The sequence below is a fragment of the Amia ocellicauda genome, chromosome 16 (assembly GCF_036373705.1).
Source record: "Amia ocellicauda isolate fAmiCal2 chromosome 16, fAmiCal2.hap1, whole genome shotgun sequence".
Classification (NCBI taxonomy): Eukaryota; Metazoa; Chordata; class Actinopteri; order Amiiformes; family Amiidae; genus Amia; species Amia ocellicauda.
This window is the reverse complement of record NC_089865.1, coordinates 4501343-4522318: the sequence shown is the minus strand read 5'-3', so window position 1 is coordinate 4522318 and position 20976 is coordinate 4501343. Positions and strand designations below refer to the sequence as shown.

Sequence of the window (20976 nt, the reverse complement as noted above, 5' to 3'; positions counted from 1 at the left end):
GACGATGTAATTTATCAGCGGAATCACTTTCTACCGGCAGAGTTGATAAGAAAGCTGCTCAGCAGACAGAAAATGGATCAAATCATGTTTCCTACAGGAGTGTGTCGAAGGGCAACTCCCAGGGCCCGGCTCTGCCCGGCATCTCCATCAACGCCCAGGGAAACTACAAGAGAAACGGCGAAATGAAGGGAGATATGGACATTCACAACGAAAGTGCGGTGAGTTTGCATAGAGAAAATAACTTTCTTCATTCTCACCACACAAGATCTCTTACAGACCCGTCTGAAGAAAGCTAATGAAAGCGTTGCCGGGTGGCCACATTGCACGTAATCACAATTACAAGTTTTCTTTCTGTGGGGTCTTGTCAAGATCCAGTTTTTCGCTATTCCTTTCCTCCAGAGAAGTTGTTTGTGTCGGCTTTTATCCGAGCTCTGTACTCCCAATTACATGTGTACTTCCGTCTGAAACCTGAAATGCCTCTGGGATCTTGTTACCTTTTCAAGTTCGGTGTTGCTGTAAACACACACGAGCTCCTTTGTAGTGTCTCTTCACTGGGCTGGCTAATTAAGTAATTCTTGCACACAAATATCATATTGTGAAATGTCACATGTAGGCTTTCATTGGATTTTTTAAGCCCAGAAAAGAGCAATGCCTAGGATGAATACGGTCAAACAGACATGCAGGAAGTGCTGTTCATTACATGCTGAACTCTGGGTAATTGGAATTGAACAAGACAGTGTTTTATAGGGACACAATAGAAAATGTCAACCTACTGTTCTTTAGTTACTAATGACAATGGCACATTGGGACTGTTGAAAAGATCACATTCAACCATGCAACTAACAAGGTCAATTTCAGCCTGGGATCTGTTGTTTAATAGTAGCTCATAGACTTGTACCGATTTTATTTGGTGGCTCATATGGATGCAGTTCATTAACCACTTATAATTTTTAGGAAACGTGTTTAAATAAGGAAAAATAAGCATATGCACACACGAAGAGACTCATTTCCGCTTCTTTCAAAAACTGTAGGTTCTGCTCGTTTTCCCATCCCAAATATAATTTATTTCCCACATTAACTGTTGACAAAATGCAAAAAGATCACAAGCTACCGAGCCGAGACAACGTCGTTCCATTATTTGCGCTTGCCATTTTAGCTTTGCTGAAGTTGTATCGAGTCTTATTTAATTGCTGCCTGTATTGTTGATGTATTCAGAAAGTGAAGGTGACACAATTCCTCAGGAAAACTGCATTGAACTCTGGCAGTTGCTCGGCTCTCCGTGGTGGAAAGTTACTAATTGGCAACTGTTAAACTCTCCGAATCAGCAGCCTGGAGCCAAACACAGAGGAGAAACAACAGCATCTATCAACAAAACACCATGTAGATAAACAGAGATCAGAGAGGGAGGTGGATAGACAGACGGATACATTAAATTATACTTTTTGTTAAGCATGCAATAGTAGCTGATACAATAGTCAGTCATCTCTTTGTTTAATGCTTTATAATTGTTTTTAAAAAGAGCTTGATAAAGAAACACAGCTTTAGAAATTCATATTTTTAATCAATGTTCGATTTAGGGAAGAAACTTTTGCCGAAACAATAATTGAATACAGTCTCAGAATGATCCAAATTGTGAATTCGACAATAGCTATTGTACATGTTTTTATGAGTTTGTTATTGTTCTAAAAATGTCTCTTTTGTTTGTGCGTTTGCTGCTTTGTGTTGTTGTCTGTGTTATTTTAATGTTTGCAAACAATGCAGGTCTTCCATTGTTTGCTAACAATATGTGATGTTTATATGTCGTATTTTATATTCCACAAGGTCACATAAAACTCCTTCGAAACATACTGTCCATGAGATTGGAAACCACATTGGTATGCGCTTCCAGAAGCAACTTCTCTTCTTCTTCCAGTCGATGTGTAAAAATGTTGTGCCGTTTGAAAAAAAAAAAAAAAGAGGGCTGTACCGGGACCCATAATCTGAGACTGACCTTGCAGCGTCTCTAAGAAAAGAAACACACACAGAGGACAAGAAAGACAGGCCGAGAGTGTGTGTGTGTGTGAGAGAGAGAGAGAGAGAAGGAGCATGAAAGTCTGGAAGTGTGCAATATGGAGGAAATTCAATCCGGCTGATCCTGAATTTTGATAGCAAAGCAGAGCCCTTTATCAGAGACACTCAATTTAACAATGGCCCATTTAATACTGCCCTGACAGCTCTGCCTATATCTCCACTCAACAGAAATACAACAAAAAGAGGGGACGTCGTACGTTAGCTGCTTCTTTTCTGCCTACCAGTACAGCCATTTGCAAGCTTTCAGCCTCAGTAATAAAAAAAAATATTAGATCTATTACGATCTTCACGTTAAAAAGAAAAAGGTTCCTTTAACCGTATTGCGGTTTTCACAATCTATAACCCTTAGCGACGTTTCCTAAAACACTGCTGGACCTTAAATTAGATTCCAAAGGTTTTCTTGAAGAACTACAGAGATCCTAATGGATTTGCTGCCTCCTAAGAGATCAAATCCTTTTAGGAGCAGAATTCTTGTGTTCCTTCCACATTATTAAGTTGCATTTCCAGATCTCGAAACAGACTGATCAAAAGTACTTTCCAACACCCTTAACTGTAGTGGACATCGTTTACAACATTTCAACCGCTGGAAGGAACGCCTCCAGCTCCTTTCATCTCAGAGACACATCCGAGCACAAACTGCGAATTTATGAGGGCATCAATATTTAAATTCTGCGATACGAACACTTTTTTTTGCTACCTTTTACAGATTTTCTGATACATGCATTGCGTTTCAGCAGCCGACTTGACTTATGGTAAATTAAATGATTTTAGAGTCACTATATGCTCTTGTCGCTCGATCTCTGCAAGTAAGAAGTTTATGCAAGAATGCAAATTTAAAGGTAGCTCGACATCCGGAAAGAGATTGGCGGCATTAAATAACTTTCTGACTTAACTTTCCGCCAGCGCCAGCACTTTGTATTACAAATAAACACAACAAAACAGAACAAGAAACCACTCGGAGGCCCGGATTCAACTCTATCCATATCAGAGATTGTTTCAATTAAGGATGCAGCTGTAGGGAGATTATCTAGAAAATGGCCACTGATGATGTGTTAATTTAATTTCACTAAATATTGTTTCACATTTAATCAACACAAACGTATAAATTACCTCGGTTTCTCCACAGCTTAAAGGCCAATTGAATTAAGCGCCATCTTCTACTGGGACATAATGTTTTAATCCATACTAAAGTTCAAGGAATGGCCCCTATCACCCGTCTTTACTGAAAATGTGTCTTCTTTTATCGCTTAAATGAGGTTCTGGAAAAGATTCAACCCCACCTCTACACACACACAAACACATTATGCTAGAGATTGATTACATGTGTGTTTTTGTGTTGTTTGTTTGTTTATTAATTGTACCCACAATTGCATTGCAGTGTACATATGATTTAGGGTTTTGGATTATAATGTTGTGTGATATTGTGCAAGAATTCATGCTATCTTTCACAGTTTTAAATATATTAGTTTTTTAATTATGTGAACTATTGACTCCCTATCTACCTATTTAGCTATTTATTAATTTGCAAATGCATTTATTTATTTATACATCATTGTGGTTGTTTTCAGACATTTTCAGTCTGCCGTTCTGTACAGGCAATTGTGGTTCTAAACATGTGAGTGTACCTTTAAAATATGTGTATGTGTATATATATATATATATTATACATCAGAGAAAATGACCACCATCTAGCTTCATCTATAAGTCAAAATCCAGCAACAGGATCTTGTTTAGCAACAGCTGGATGAGATCACAAATCCTATTGAGTTCACTACAGTGTCAATGTAAATCAGCAAGGACAATTATCATCAATATTCGATATCCTTGATTTATTGATTGCTTGGGGGGAACTTTTTATTGATATACATACACTTCATTAGTAACATATCCATTTTATTTTTTATTTTATTTCATCGACAGAGCAAAATCATGACACAAACGATCAACATTATCACCGATAATGACGAAGAGCCCACGACTGAGTCCACTTGTCAAGACCACATGATAGGTATGGACTTTTATCATTGGTCAATTCTTTATCACAGGCAGTGTTGGGTACCAATGCACAACCACTACTTATACACTCTCTTGCTTCAGCCACATAAGTGTTTGAAATGTGTTTTCAACGTGAGTAATGTGTCTGTATCTGCAGCTATGGAGAGCTTTTTTATGATGCACAACTGAAAGACGGATTAGGTCATTGTTGTGTAGTACGCCAGGCTTTCTTTGACACCTGCGCTGATTTCAAACCTTGTTCTCTTGCTTTCTAAAGTTCCAATTAGTCTTAAAGCTAATTTGGCAACAGTCCTGTACCCAAACACCCCCTCATTATAGGATTATTTAGATATTATCCTGGCTTAGATGAAGTAAGAGAAAATGACTCCCAAAGCTCTTTAAATGAATATATTCCAAAGTAATAATGGAAAACCACTTGAAATGTTTTCAATTTAAAATGCAATTATCTTCCTGGAGTAAATTTAAAGTGTCCTCTAATGAAACCGAACTCTGTTTATGACATCACTGGAAGAGTGCACACTTACAGTAATTCATAGTGGGCATGGATACCTTTCAAAGGCCATAAATTAAGAGTGAATCACCGTATTGTGGAAATATGTGTCCTACAGAGGACTCCGAAGTAGACACTTGAAATGACTTGCATGTCATTGAGTGACTTGTTCATTTTCCCCCTTTGACTTCATTGACGATGTTTTTCCTAGTTATATATCTCATCGTTTTGAGTTACTTTATTCATTTTCATTTAAATATCCTCTCTGGATGTGGGAAACAAGTTTAATAAACAGATATTACCTTCAAAGGCAATATTACCTTGGACATATATTTAGATTCTCATCTGCTTTCAGCTCGATCCAAAAGTCTTTATTGATATAATCCCCCATGTGGTCGACTAATTAATGTGTTAAGTATTTCTGCACCGGCTGGGAAGCCAGCATTCTCGGCTGTTTTTGCTTACACATCATTTTCACATAATTGGTTGGCCTTGGCCTTGCCCAATGTTTTGGGTCTTTAATGACTTTTAGTAGATTAATGATTCAACAAATTAGCAGTTGATGTGGGTCCGTAGGAGTGTTGAAAAGAACAATTTGTTGTATTGAGCGTTTTGTTTTCATATTTACTGATATTCTTGAGTTATAAGAATGCGGATTAAAACCTTGAACAATATTTTTTGAGTGGGACCGTTATCTTGCGTGTGGGTGCAGTCTTTCAGGGAGGCATAAGAACACAGGAAAGCATTATCCTCTTGTCATAAAGCTCGCATTGTAAAAAGAAAGTTGAGAATTAAATAAAACGGAGCCATGCAATTTTCGAGCTATTGTTTCTCTGACAGTGAATTCATAATATAAGTGCCAGTCCGTGGCAGGTCTGTTATCAGCGCCTCTGAATATATGCCTGTAGTTTAACAGTTTGAACTCGTCCCTCATTCATCCTGCGGCGCCATCAGCTCTCGGCTCGGGAGGATTTTGGGAAATTGTTTGGTCATTGGCTGGGATCCAGGATGTATAAAAATTACACAGTTTAATTTGTTTCTACATATAGTGAGGTAGAGCCAAAAATAAAACTCATAATCTGTTCTATATGTTAATTACCTCTACTGAATATTAATTTCTGCTGGCTAAGCACATTCATCCAGAGCTTCTCCGTAGGAATTAAATGTCTCATAAAGACTTAAGCAGTTCCCACTTTTAGCTCCGTGAACCGTGATTTGTGTGGCGATTTTTTGATTTTTCTCTTAATTTCACAATGTGCAAAGTGTACACTTTATATACCGTTCCAATCAACTAGTGCAGAACTTTATGTGAAATACTTATGAAGGATTTCTTTAAGTATGATGTGCCATCTAAGCAGACAAAATGAGGTCATACGGCTGAGGGTGTAATTATATTTAACCCTTTGTTACATCAGCGCTACATCAAGGTATGACTTAATCATCATCAAAATCATAACACATCTATGACATCCCTGCTATTAATTAAAAACACCAACAGTCAGGAAGTAAATGCGCCGTGTCACGCTGGTTCCCCTCATCAGCTCATTGATTGCTAAATCATTGTTTTCAAGTGCTATCATCCCATCAATGGCTCCGTGCTTGGCTGGTTCATTTTACACATGAGCAGATGACGGAGTGATATTTGCTCTCTCTCTCCGTGGTGCCATCTCAATAAAGACATACAACACCTCAGGGTTTTATATAAAAGTGATGCGGGTTACTGGTCTGAGAGTCACCGTCAGCATGGAGGCGGTAGAATTAAATCAATTTTCAATCTCTTTTCATGAAGTATGTAACCACTGCCTGGAGATAGTATTACCAGCTACATTGTTATACTTGAGATTTTAAGATGGTGCGTTCAAAGCGGCGAAGAATGTGTGATAAATCAATGAAGCTCAAAAGTGTGTTGGGTTCCGCATTACACTACATTACAATAGAGTGCTTTAACAAAATATGATACAGAACTTTTTTTTACACTTTTAACTAAGTTTAAGCATTTTCTCACAATGCAAACACCGTTTCATCGCCAGCTGCTGCACAAAGCACACGTTTGACAAAAGCCATATGTTTAAAAATCTGTAAGTCACGCACAGAAAAGGGGAGAAACAATAAACTGTAAGGAATTTCCATCTCCTTCCAGTTGTCTATCATTAACTTCAGAGAGCACTGATTCACTGAACAATGCGCACTATCTGCCGTAAAGATTACTTTGCAATGCAACAATTCATCCGGTATGGAGCGGCGTATGACTTTTAGATGACAGGCCCAAGGTGGTCTTCAAACAGCATGAGTTATAGGCAGTGAAAGTGAAAATTGTGAGAGAGAAAACCATATCCTTTATGACCCAAGTCGAGAGCATATCAACACGGAGCAGAAACAGATGTTTCGCCATTCATTTATAGCGGAATACACAATTTAGGTTTTTTATAGACCGCAAACGGGAAGCGAGGGAGATTACAAGAGGCATTAACAATGGGGTATCGCTCTGATATTTGTCTTTAGTGATCACGCTGAAGTGTAAATAAGTAGAATATGGTGTGTTTGTCCAGACAGATTCTAGTGGATCTTAATTCACCTGGACCTTAAGCAAAGTCGTGTGCTAAACCTTTCCAAGTATCCATCTGTGAATTGGATTACAGTTTGCATCATTTATCGTTTACTTATTTAATCACTAACCTTCCCTCTTCAAAGAAAGCCAGTTATTACTTGGTACTGCTAGATGATCTTTATAAATATATGAATGGGCAATTGGTAAACCCCGACAACACTGTATACACTAAAAAAACATATACAGCAGTTACAGTTTTCTTACTTTTTTAGTTTTCTCCTTCTTACACAGATTGTCTGATCCGTGGGATGCTATAGCCTGTTTTTAATAACAGCTTTCTAGACTGAGGCATATTGTTGCTTCTTGTTTCACCCCGGAGCACAAATGTGTTTACTTCCCAGGTTAATGGGACTGGTATAAAATTGCCCCAGAGGTGCTTCTGTTGCCTTAGCACAGTATTAACATATAGGTGAATCACCAACCAGGAGAGATAAGGAACAGGCCGCTGCTGCAGAGCCAGAATTAGGAATAAGTACAGGAAGTTTAGGATGAGAAAATATTATGAGATATAAACAGGGGGCTTATTTAATGAGAGGAGGTAAAACCGGTCCCTCGTTCTATTTAAAATTAGCTTGAGGGGGTCTCGGTTCTTGGCTAATTCACCAAATTTGAGATAGCTTTTTTGAGGAGGAGAAAATCCCCCCGTTGAATTGCTGGTGAAAGCTATACACCCCCTTAGGGGCACTTCTTCATAGATTTAATCCTGAATATAATTTATTTTAGTCCTTCATATTCCATGTCTGTGGTGTGTCCAATTTTCAATCTTATAACATAAAGATTGAAGTAAATATTGGGTGGCACAGAATTCGGTGGGTGAGTAAAGAGATAGTAATTTTACTATGGCAATGTCATGTCGTATTTCTGAGCCTTTTTAGGAGCCATTTTTCTGAAGGATATGTTTCTAGACTTCATGTTTATTATGCAGCAATTAGCAGAGATTCATTAGCCAACATTATTCACAGTAACATATAATTGGATCATAGTGAACAACAATCCATCTGTTTTGCTATGAAAAAAATCTATCGCGAAGAGTGGAGTCTAGCCATCTGTTGCATAGCCCTCCTGAAATTGCAATACAAGTATTATGGACGTTTCTACCGCACAACCTGTTTAAATATCTCTCATAACTGCATAATGAGTAAGTAGGAGGTATGAGATGAAAATAAATAATAAATTGACATAAGCAATTAAGCATGGGCCCAAATGTGTGAATTTTGCCTGGGAATGTGGTTACACAATATTGCAAACCAAATAAGCTACTCGACCTGTGTCTTTGTTCATTATTTTACATTATTTTATTGTTAGTCTTTTCATTTATATATTTTGTAACCAAAACTTTTCCTAATTGCAAAAGGTGTATTATCCTTTTTAATATGTCTATGTATCCTTTATGATCTATAAATTTATAAATGTGGTGCAAACTTAACACATCCTCTACTGAGGGACAACAAGATTTAAAGTGCACATATAAAGAATCAGACTTCGACTGTTTACGTAAAAAGTGGCAGTGATTTTTGTTTTCAAGGTCACATACCGGAGACTTCTGAGACATTATTAATCCAGTCCAATCAGTTTCAAGGGTTTTGCCATCAAGGCTACTGCCCGCATGTCGATTGTCATCTGCTGGTAGAGAAACGCTAGATACGGCCAGTTTGCTTTGTTCGCAGTTTGGCGGAGGGGTATTTCTCCTCTGGCTACACATGCCATCAAGTAGATGCATGCGAGCTGACATCCTGAAACTGATTGGGTTGGACTGGAAAAGCCGTTAGGTTGTGAACAACGAAAACAAAGATTGCAGAAATGCATCTCAAACAGTCTGATCATCGCGTGTAAAATGCATTGTTTTTACGAACCCCACCACTTGCCCTTTTCGGATATGGAGATGTAAACAGTCCAGATGGGGTTTTGTGTTTTTTTTTATATGATCTACTGGGATAGTTTGCTTATGATTATATAACTTGACACTTTGTTGCAAGTAATTCTCTTCTTTTGTTTTGTTTTGTTCTCATTGTTTTTTTCTTTTACCTTCCCAAGATGCCCTGTTTTCCCACAATCCCTTTCGTTGCCTGTGACTCCAGTGATTCCTTGTTTCTCCGCCCCCCATCACATGCTTTTCCTGTACCTTAGGGTCAAGCTGCCAGATGAGGACCTTGGACAGTGGGATAGGGACTTTCCCCCTCCCCGACTCCGTCAACAGGCCGACCGGCAGGCATCTGCCCAAGTCCGAATCCAGCCCCGAGAGGGCGCTCAGCGTTTCCCCCGAGCCCGCCGACCATCACCCCCTACCCACGCCGCCGAAAGCCAAAACTGTAGATCGACAAGTGCCTTCTGACTCTGGAGCCGGCCACCATAAGCGCAGCGACATGGGGCATTCCCTCTCGGACTCCACGATGATTGCCACCGATGGATACGTCTTCCAGAGCCAGCTCCCCCTGCCCACCGCCTCAGGTAAACTACCCCAGACAGTCTTGCCCATCCTCCATAACACGCATTCGAAAGAACCCATAAGGGAGGTAGATGTGCCAAGCTCCTGTCACAATAGGCATATCCTGTTTGTGTGTATAGCCCAGCTTTTTGTACACATCACCTTGTTTGTCCTTTCTTTTGCTTATTCTTATTCCTCACACAATAGGATGTTCCTATTATAATAAAGATATGGATACATATATAAATACAGCCATAGATGCTGGAGACGCATTACATCATTTCTGGAAGGATACACTACATTAATAAGTATATATTTGTTTACTGAAATAAAGACATGCGGTTAAACTTCCTTTAAACTTTGTTTTTCAAGTTGATGAGTTTTCCGCTATGCTGGTATGCAAGCACTGCCCGTATTCCCCAATTCATTTTCATTTCCCTTGGACATATGTAGATTGCCTGCACAGTTCATTTAATAATTCATATGTATTGATTTATCAATTCCTTCTAGACTTCCATGTAAGCTGCAGAGATCTATACTTTAACTAATTTGAGGCTTACCCGTGCTTTTATTTCAAAAGCCCATATGTGAATGACCTAAAAGAAAAAAACTCAGTTGCAAAATCCTGTCCAAACTATGAACCTGTGCAGTATTAATAATGTAGTACTCCAGATATGACATGGAATTATTTTTCTTTATTAATGTCATGTCACCTCAAATTATTACGCACAGATGCTTATTATTGTTCCTGTTAAGGCTGTACTTTTTCCTAATATTGCTGATGATTCCAATAAAATCTTTAGCAGTAGAAAAAGTATTTTAGAAAAATAGTCTGGCGTTGTAAATGTGCTGCAGATAAAGGTATCTTATTGAGTATGTGCTGCATATTCCTGCTTTTTAGTTCGATTGGATCTAAATGCATTTTTAACAGGTGGCTGCTGAGATACAAAACACAGCTTTGCAATATGGCTTTGATTAACTCCTCTCTCCCATTTGGCCGGATCTCATGTTTTAACAGCAATTGAAGACTTTTTTCCTAGTGCGTTTCATACAAAACAATTTCGATTGGCTCGGGCAGTGGGCAGAGAAAAAAAAGAGCTACAGATTTCATTGAGTTTAAATGAATAGCACTAAATCCCCAATTATTAATCATCTTCAAAAGCATGTGAGCGGGGACACTGACAAGGACGTTACAGTTCATTGTTTAACTCCATTCGAAAGCCTCCTCGTATGAAAATGACATTCTGCTACTTTGCCTAAGAAAAAGGCGCTCTCGGATAAATGTCAAGTCCGCTGAGGCGTCACACCTGCAGATTTATGCTTTAATAGTCGTAGATTGCATGATGGGTTAAGTGGATTACGTAACGAGGCACGCGACTACATATGTTAGTCATCAAACACACCTGCTGCTTGTTAGGTTTAAATAAAGAAACCGCACACATCTGAAATAAATGTTCTCTCTCACCGTGTTTTAAAATAATTGGGTATCTAATTAAAGGTACGGTGACAAGAGATTCATAAGAGAGAGTGATTATAGATATAGATTATATGGTCCACGCTTGAATAGTCACATGTGTGACCTCAATTCCACTGCGCACAATGGAGTCGACGCCATGATTAAACACTGTCATTATAACAAATTGAACAGAAACGTTACAGCAACAGATTGCCTCACAAGCGCTGGATAAGAGGGAGAGACTACCCTGATCTCGATGCAAATTTTCGCCGCACGGCTGTTTCCGCAGAGATGCTGTTAATTAAGTTGTCAGAAAGCAGAAGTTTTAAGGGAGAAGAGGAAAAGCTGAAGACTGATATTCCTTGAAATGAGATGTTGACAAATTGTACGCTTTCCTCTCTGGATATCAAAGGTGCTTTTCTCCGCTCTCAGGAGAGAGGATTTGCCATTTTGGATGCATTACAGGACATTTAGAGAGAGATTAGTGTCAATTCTGCCTATATAAACTATTACTATTATTTTAAGCGTTAATCAACAGGTCAAAGGTCAAAATAAACTAAATCTATATATTGTTTGCATCTTTTGTTCATCACGTCGTTACAGTTTATTGCTCACTAATCGTTTGCTTGACACTCAACGTCGTGAGCAAACCAAGCACATACTAGCGCTACATCCACGAAAGAACAATACAGTATGCATCCAACCGCAATTACGATCACGTAGATTACACATTAGCACGCCGTATGAAGAAAAACATCTGCATCAAGCGATCTCTCTGTGGGAATTCAGCATCACGGCGTATCAGTTTAAAATAAACATCAGACGCATTTGTTTCTTCACTCCTGTAGGCCCGATGAAACTCCGGAGAGCGAGTGAACGGGAACACGGCTCGGTCTCGGCCCAGACTCCTGGTGACTGCGAGAACCGAGCGGAGGATCTCAAGAACCACAAGGAGCCGCACGGCCTGCACGCGGTAAGAGCGACACGCCCGTTGCATCACATGCTCACGTGTGCCAGTGGGCTGTGATTTCAACTTAAAATGAATAAAATGTGTTTGTTTTTTACAAATAAGAACAAAAGAAAGTGTCCAATCGAGAGGAGGCCATTCGCCCCATCGTGCTCGTTTGGTGTCCATTAATAACTAAGTGATCCAAGGATCCTATCCAGTCTGTTTTTGAATGTTCCCAAATTGTCTCTTCAGCCACATCGCTGGGGAGTTTGTTCAGATTGTGACGCCTCTCTGTGTGAAGAAGTGTCTCCTGTTTTCTGTCTTGAATGCCTTGAAGCCCAATCTCCATTTGTGTCCCCGGGTGCGTGTGTCCCTGCTGATCTGGAAAAGCTCCTCTGGTTTGATGTGGTCGATGCCTTTCATGATTTTGAAGACTTGGATCAAGTCCCCACGTTGTCTCCTCTGTTCCAGGGTGAAAAGGTTCAGTCCCTCAGTCTCTCAGTAGGACATTCCCTTCAGACCTGGAATAAGTCTGGTTGCTCTCCTCTGAACTGCCTCTAGAGCAGCGATATCTTTCTTGAAGTGTGGAGCCCAGAACTGTCCACAGTATCCAGATGAGCTCTAACTAGTGCATTGTACAGTCTGAACATCACTGCCCTTGTTCTCAATTCTACACTTTTGACAATATACCCTAGCATCCTGTTTGTCTTTTTTATTGCTTCCCCACATTGTTTGGATGGAGAAAGTGAGGAGTCCACATAGACTCCTAGATCTTTCTCATGTGTTACTTCATCTAGTTCTATTCCTCCCATAGTGTAATTATAGTGGACATTTTTGTTACCTGCATGTAATACCTTGCACTTGTCCACATTGAATTTCATCTGCCAGGTGTTGGCCCAGAACTAAATATTATCTATGTCCCTTTGAATATACGTAAAAAAAATATACGTATTGTTCTGAAAAGAATATGTTTTGAGTTTCAAAAGTCCAGCAGCCGGGTTGATCAAGAGTCTTGCCAAGTTAATCCATTTCTCAGTAGTGCTGTGGTGAGTGAGTTTGTGTCAATATACGCAGGATGTGGTTATGATGTATCCTTACAACCGAAGAGTATCTTGATGGACAGATTGGAAGATTAGTTGTGAGTCCACTGTAATCATTTCCCACCCCCCAAGATACTGTATTATTGTCCTCATCTCTGTCACAGTTCACGGTCTGTCGGAATAGTATTGTGACACAACCACATAATTACATTCTCCAGCCCAATCTTCCCTGTCACTCGAGCCAGTGCCGCTAAAAACACAAAGAACCTCAAGTGTCTCCTCACCAGAATTGTATCCTGAGCGTCCGAATCAAGGGGATTGTTGAGCGTCAGGTTTGATGGGGTTTTCATCACCGGAGAACCCAGCAAGGGATTGTCATTTACATTTCACCCAGAGGACTTTCACTTTTACAACCCCTTCACTTAACGTGTCAGCATTTACCGAGGATGGACATTTTGCGTCATGCAGCTAGAGTCAAATGTAAATCTGTAACCTTTTGCTCTGGGCAGCCGTGTTTTGTATTGATCTCCTCAAAGCACATCAGAAGTGTTTAGTGTGCTTATTATTCACTGAAGGCACACTTATTTATGCTACTATTGTAAGCGGTGAATGCAATTTACTGTCAGAAATATGTTAAGTTATTTGACAGACTTGCTAAATGGCTTCATAATAAAAGTATTGTTATTATTATTTGAATTTATAATGTCAGCCTTTTAAAATGTAAAACCAGTTTCCTTAACATTGAGGACAGATCAACACAGTCTTAGACACTGTTTATTCTTATATTTACAATTTAAAGTCCCCTTAGCCTAAGACATAACACAAATATATATCTTTTAATGTAAAGATCAGGGCGTTTATTCAGATCTGTGTGTATCGCAGGTGCGTGAGAGAGCCAACCCACATCCGTCTCTGTCCAAAACCTCCAGCTGTCAATTAAGCCACTCCAGTGAGATTGATCCGGAGAATAATTAAGTAATCACCTCATCAGCTCTTGGCTCGTTATAAAACGCCCGCTAATAATGGGACACAACCGCCAGAAGCAAGAGAGAAGATAAAAACAAGTGTTAGACTGCCTGAGGATTTCAGGATTGAAAACGTAAAACAGATATGCTTCCGTACCTTAAACAATAATAAACGTTTCTTAGATTTAGATTTACTAGAAAGATACTTTTTTCGCTCTCAGGTCAAAGGAACGAGATTGTTTAACACCTCTTGGCGACCCCTGTTTTTTATGCGGAGAACTTACATTTTCCCATTAAGTTTTTGGGCCTACCTTTGTTAAAACTGCGCATATCGATGATCGTATGCAAACCATATATCTGTGTGTTTGAACTTTGCATAGGGAACCGGGATCAGGTTTTTTAATCAAAGCGGTTCAATGGGGCACATTCCCTTTGGATGGGCGAGGCACATTTCGGTGATCACGGAATTAATTGCTAATGATTACATTCGTATCAGGCTAATTTAGATTGCGTTGTCGGCCTTTTCATTGTGGAATTGGGTTTCTTTCTGAAATGCTTTTCTAGCCGTGGTCCTACAAGTCTGATGTGTATGTTAGTCTAATAGCAGTTTTGTTTCTCTGTACAGGACAGGACGCTACGAGTTTGCACATATCCAGGCAGCAGCAGTGAGAGCGAATCCGAATACGAATCGAGTGAGAACAGCTCTTGTCGTGACACGCTGTCGGACCCCATGAAGAACAGCAGGCAAGGTTAGAACAGCCATTAGTCAAACGAAAATATCAGCTCATGTTTGTGTAAACCTCACTATCTGTTTATTTGTCTTTTTATTATTATTTTTTTAATAGTTTGTGAATACCAAGTTTGTCTTTTAAATATTCATAATTATGTAACATTTGTTTGTTTATGTGGAGCCCCAGAGATGTATTTTCTCTGTTAGCTATCTGCCATCCGCTTTCTCTCCTCCATGCCTAATGGTTTATTTTATGTTGGTTTTCTTAATTTAAACTGTTTGAGGTTTATTTATTTATTTTGTTGTAGTATATTTATCATTCCGTAAGGTGCTCTGTGGCTACCCTGTGAAGGGCGCTATACAAATACAAATTTAATTGAATTTAAAATATAGCTTGTGTATTAGGCTACTAAAAATGTCAGGTATAGTTACAGATTAAGGCATGGTGCTTTGAAAGTATGTAACTGGTTTCAGTGTGTAGCTGGACTGAAACACGCTTAACCACTGTGACCGAGAGCCAAGGTCACCAACTGAAACCTTTTAACCGCCGTATTTCAAATGCTAATTGACCGAGTTGATTCAGGAGGTCTAAGCTGCATCCCGTCTTCCACATAGTTGCCCCAGATGAGCCAGTGGTAAAGAAGAGCATTGTGGCAAACCCCATGTCCATTATGGATTTCTACCACGTCCACTTTGGGGAGGAAGCGCACAAAGACGTCTCGCAGTACGGTTTTATGCACAAGGACTCGAGCACCGAGGGGAAGACTGAGGAAAGCCCAAATGTGAGTATAAACACCCCTTTTCCCCATTGAACCTCAGAGTTATAGGAGGGAGAGTCCATAGGAGGGCCGAGTTTCTGAATTCCTTGAGGAAAAAAAATCCTGCAATCGTGCTCTGGTTGCAGCGATTGCAATCATCCGAGCTCCAGCAGACACGTTGGGATTCAGAAAGGCTGTAACGGCCCCCTCCTAAAGCTACGTGGATTATGCGTTTTCTAGGGGCAAGGGATGATTGGCCCTCATAATGGTTAGACTAGAAAGCTCCGCACTGGAGAAAAGTCTTAATAACACACTCAACTTTACCGGAGGAGTTGAATTATTTCTCCAATAGATCTCTCCACACTTCCGCCATCTCTCTCCTGTAGCAGAATGGCATTACATGACATGAAAGTGCGCGCTGATGGGACATAATTCACCCGACGACGGCAAATCTTCAACATTAACATCACTAACCTTCAATTCATAGGTTAGGCTTCCAGACGGGACACAGTGAATTACTCTGGCAGTCAAGCTTCTCGCATCCCATTGATATCGCCCTGAATGGTGGGGATTGTGATCGGTTTGACAGTCGGGTGCTTTATGGGAAATGCGAGGCGGTATATTCTTAGAAAAAAGTGTTTATGTAAAAAAACATGCCAAGTTTAATTCGTTGTGTACTCGAGGGATAATTTATATTAAGAAATCTCTATAAACAACATTATATTCACAAACAAGGCATAGAGAACAGTTGTAGTTAATCAAATCAGTAAAACATACATCATGCAAAGTACATCCATTCCTAAGTTGGTCACTACATGTAGCTCCTCAGACTATATCATGTGAATTACTTTTTCTACTCACTAATTATCCCTATCAATAGGCCAATGAAGTGTTACTTAAACACGCCTGAAGAAACCCACAGGTCTGCAAGAAAAAACAAAAAAGTTCTCCTCTTTTCATAAGAAACAAAACACAAACAGCGTAATTGCATTCGATCTGTGTGGCGCGGCGCATGTGTGCAATGTCACGGGAGATTTGCCTAACAGTATTTAACTTTACGCGATGACAAATGAGGGTCAGGGTCTATGAAAACAGAGTCGATTGGCTCCGAGTTCATTCTTCTCTGGCCTGGCGCAGTACAATAACGTCAGAGAGCAGTTCCCTCCAATGTGAAATCCATACTGGGTAAGAAAGCTCAGCCTAAAGAAAAAGCATACACTGTAGAAGAATAACAAACATACCTTTTTATTTTTAAACAATTTAATATTGAAATGGACATGAAGTATAGGCAATATTGACATTTCTTCACAGTTCAGATATAACATATGTACATGGATGTCTAGATGTGTTGTGTGCTGAAAGTTTTTAAGTTTTCACATAAAAGAAGGGTGTCTTGAGAGATAGAGCCAAAGTCAAAGACGCAATGTGTCATGACAGGGCTTTTGGTTCAATTACAGAGAAGACTCTGAGAAGGAGACACCAGTGGGGTGATGGCTTTAGACTGGGTCTTCTAATGAGCCGTTATGCAGGGAGGGACTGCAAGACCAGCATTACTATGCTTTTGATTAGCCTCCCCTCAGGAATGCGACATGTCAGGCAGGGAGTCTGTGCAGCCAGCCAGCAAGAGGGGAAAAAATCCACTCACAAAACTAAAACAGGAGAATCAATTTCTCTTTGGAAACAAGAGTTATACATCCCGTGGAATTCAGCAGCGCTATGATTGATGAAACAGATTTAGCGCAGAGAAATATTGTTTGGGGCAGCCGGTCTCTGCATCAGTTTTTAAAACTGTAGCTTTCATATTTCCACGTTGAATGCGATACACGCGGGTCAAATGGAAATCCCTCATATCTGGCGTCACTGCGAAGGTTGAGATATTAAATCGCAAATGAAGTGTATTATGTTTGAGACTTCCATTAAGATAGGGCATAAATTGAGCTTTTAAACGTCCCGCACTCGCCTGCTATCTTGCTTTGAAAGATTGAGTGCGTTCAGTGTGATGATATTGGTGAAATCAGGCAAAACAGTGCCACACGTGTAATACATTCTGACAAAGTGTCTGTGTGGCAGCTATGGAAGTAATGATCATCTAACAAGGGAAATGTTTTGGCCAGATAATGTTTGGGAGATACGCACAGGAGAACTGCTTTATTGTTCACATTTGCCGTCGTGTGTAAGGCTGTAATTCACTAACATACAGCACAATATCAGCATTACTTTTTTACAAACGTAGTATTATCTGATAAAGCATCAGGGAATGGGGGGGTGTGGTGATGACCTGCATCAAGCCACCAGAGAATTGTCTTTTACAGGGTGTCATCCTCTTATCTTTCCTTCATCCTGATCTTGACTGATCAGATCAAGACTCTGTTTTGTCATCTTGAAAAAGAACGTGTTTAACTGGAAAACAATCATATGTTATGAGGTGTTTTTATATATAATAGATACAAATGAAGCGTGGAAGCAGTGGTAATGCAGCACACACACTATATCTCTAAGAGGGGCTCTCTCTCTCTCTCTCTCAAACACACACACACACAGTAATAATCATAATAATTATAATAACAGAATCTGGGCATGGGGCATTAGGTCCCTATCAGTTTGCAAAGTTTGTAAGGCAACAACTGTGTGATTTAAGTGTCTTTAATAACCTTTCACAAATACTCAGGGGAGTGATGTAAACTTTAGCAGCTCACATCAGAGTCCTCACGGCCTCAACTGCCCTCCATTCATCATTGAGACACTTCCTGACAGCTGGGCCCGCGGGCCCGCGTCTTCCCAGGATTATTCCATTCTTTAGTTGATCTTTAATAGAGATTGCTGGAAACCCGCTCCACTCTGACAATAGACAATAACGCCGGCATTAGTCCTTAAGTCTGCTTCTAGAAACACAATTGATCTTTGGGGGGGAGGAGAAAAAAATTAAATACATGTGTGCCAGTGTTGGTTGGCATTGTTTTCTGTTTGTTGTTTTCTTTTCCATAACTAATTGCTTCCTGTATTTTATCATCTTCTTGGGGGAAAGTGTCGGCTGGATAAGAAATGAGAAAATGATGTTTCAGGGGAGATTTAAAAGTATTTTCATAAAGATTTAACAGCAGAAAGATAGAGTCAGTGATTAAAATGGTCCAAACCATTTCGGACCCGTAGAAGGCATCTCCTTAGTGAGTCCAGATGCTGATGAATAGATGTGATCTCCACTACAAAGGACTTTGGCAATTACCGGCATTGTGAAATGTGAAGCACTTTGGTGCTGAGCTGCCGAAGCATGCAAATGTCATTGACAAATTACTGACGTGGCCTGTAGTCACGGCAGAACCTTTCAATGAGAACATCTACCCAAAACTTATTTCATTTCAGAATATTTAAAGCCCTGGATATCAATTTTAACATTGTATCATTTGTATCTGGGTGGCTGAACTCATATTCTTCATGTAGAATTATTAAGATCTGGATTCTTTACAAAAAGCAATATTTCAATGTCACATATTTGGCGTACATCCGTACCGATTTCTTTTACGGTGCATATTTATGTCTTTAATGTTTATTTAAGCCACTGTTTCTTTCACCTGGGGGCATTCAATTCAGTTTTATATAATTCGTACATTTCAAGAAAGTTTTTTCTTTTGTATTATTTCTAAATCAAAAGCCCTCTTTCATATTAGCAAACTCTAAGATGTACATGATCAATCAAATGTCAGTGACTGTAGACCTTGTGAAATCAGTTTGAAATTAAATAACGTGTATGTGCAGAATCTGCAATTTCCTTTTATTCTCGTGTATTTAAAGGCATCAGAAATAACTATGCAGGGCAGAGGAAAGAAGATGTTGCTAAACGTGCATTCTGCATCAGAGAAATCAAATACAAATTGTTTTTTATTAGATTTTCTTGATATAAATGGTTCATTGACAATGAAATCCTCCTTTTTTTGGTTGTTGTATTTGATTTGTTTCCTCTGTTTGTTTTTCTCCAGAATATTGATTAGCAATTGTTTATTAAAGGGAATATTTGGCACCCAGACTAGAAGAGTAATTGCATTCCTCAAAATTATCCCCAATCACCTCAACAAGATAAAGTATTTCCTTGTGCTGTTAAGGAACTGAATCAGAAACCTATGATTGCTCTTCCCCGCTGTCGCGAACCGCAAACACTAATCACTAATCACAATCAATCTACATAATGCAGAGCATCCTTCATTCCTCAGCAACTGGGCTGACTTGCCTTTTCTCGGCAACACAGAGATGTGAACGGAAAGGTTGAAAAAGATAAATTAATGCATTCATTGCCATTGACTCATTGAGTGCTCGAGATCCAAGTCTTCTTAATTGAATATGCTGTGTAGTTTTAAATGAAGCTCATTGATAAATGCCATCAATGTTTTCTTTTTTAAGACTCGGGGGGGGGAAGAAAAATCTGTACTGCACTAGTTTTGCAGTCCCTAATCAGCAATAACCTACAATTTCATTAAGTAACATAATATTTACTGTGCTCCACATTGCTAATGCATCCAGCATAATATTCCCATTTTGAGACACATTTGAGTTAAAAAGACGATATTTTAAGTTTATATTCCACACGCAGTTCAAGAGGAATGTCTTAGTTCTGCACTGAGAGGAAAATACCAAAGTGTGTTTCTGAAAATGCCCCTTTATTAGGTGTTAAAACATTAAACATTAAAACATCAACGTTGCATAGGAAAGTCATTAAGCAAGTATCATTTTGCTCCCAGAACTGATTTTATGTCCAGAATGTGTCGCTATGACAATTGGGTGCATCTGTGGATAAAATAATTTGCATACTTTGGATACAAAAAAATCTGTTTGACTAAATTACATCCAAATGACTCCACAACCACACTCTGCTCACACTTCTGCTAATGCACCATAAAGGTTTCATTAAAAGAGGAGTTATCACAAACCTATTTGCAGATCACTTGTACTAAGCAAGGAGAGAAATAATGACAATCAAACTTTGTATATCTGTCTATCTACCTATCTATCTGTCGTTTGTGTATATTATATCAAGTACTGCAATGCATTTGGCGATCCACAACATTAACAGTCCTGTAGGTAAGAGATAACTGTACAATGTGCTGAAGGTCAATGCTTCTAATAATACAACCACCGTTTGTTTTCCCCAAAGTGTCGAGCCACAAGTTGATTGTTCCAAAAAGGTAATAGTTTAAATCATGCAATCTGTCAAACAATGTGCAATATATTGATAGATATGTACAGTAGTGACAGGTCTGTAATGTTGCTTTAAAATACACTATTCCCGGAAGAATTACTTACACACATTTCAAATTCTTATACACATATATATATATATATATATAAAATGTTAGAAAAAACGCCTGTCAAAGGGACAGGTCAGACCTGTGTTTAGTTTCCCTGTTGCGATTGCATGCTGCCCTGCAGGGTCACACACTTCTGAGCTGTATAACCTTAAAACTTCTAGTTCAAGGTATC

The 20976-nt window shown here is 39.3% G+C and overlaps 1 protein-coding gene across 6 annotated transcripts in view; it reads left to right on the top strand.

Moving 5' to 3' along the window:
- The window catches only part of LOC136711978 (nck-associated protein 5), a 187571-nt gene that overhangs the window by 160144 nt on the left and 6451 nt on the right, over positions 1-20976 (top strand). For 4 of the 6 annotated variants that reach the window (XM_066688605.1, XM_066688608.1, XM_066688609.1 and 1 more), the window contains 6 exons: positions 41-218; positions 3991-4078; positions 9312-9632; positions 11914-12038; positions 14645-14768; positions 15365-15531. In XM_066688605.1, the coding sequence (XP_066544702.1) occupies positions 41-218; positions 3991-4078; positions 9312-9632; positions 11914-12038; positions 14645-14768; positions 15365-15531 (1003 nt within the window). The other 2 variants (XM_066688607.1, XM_066688611.1) reach the window with 2 other exon arrangements.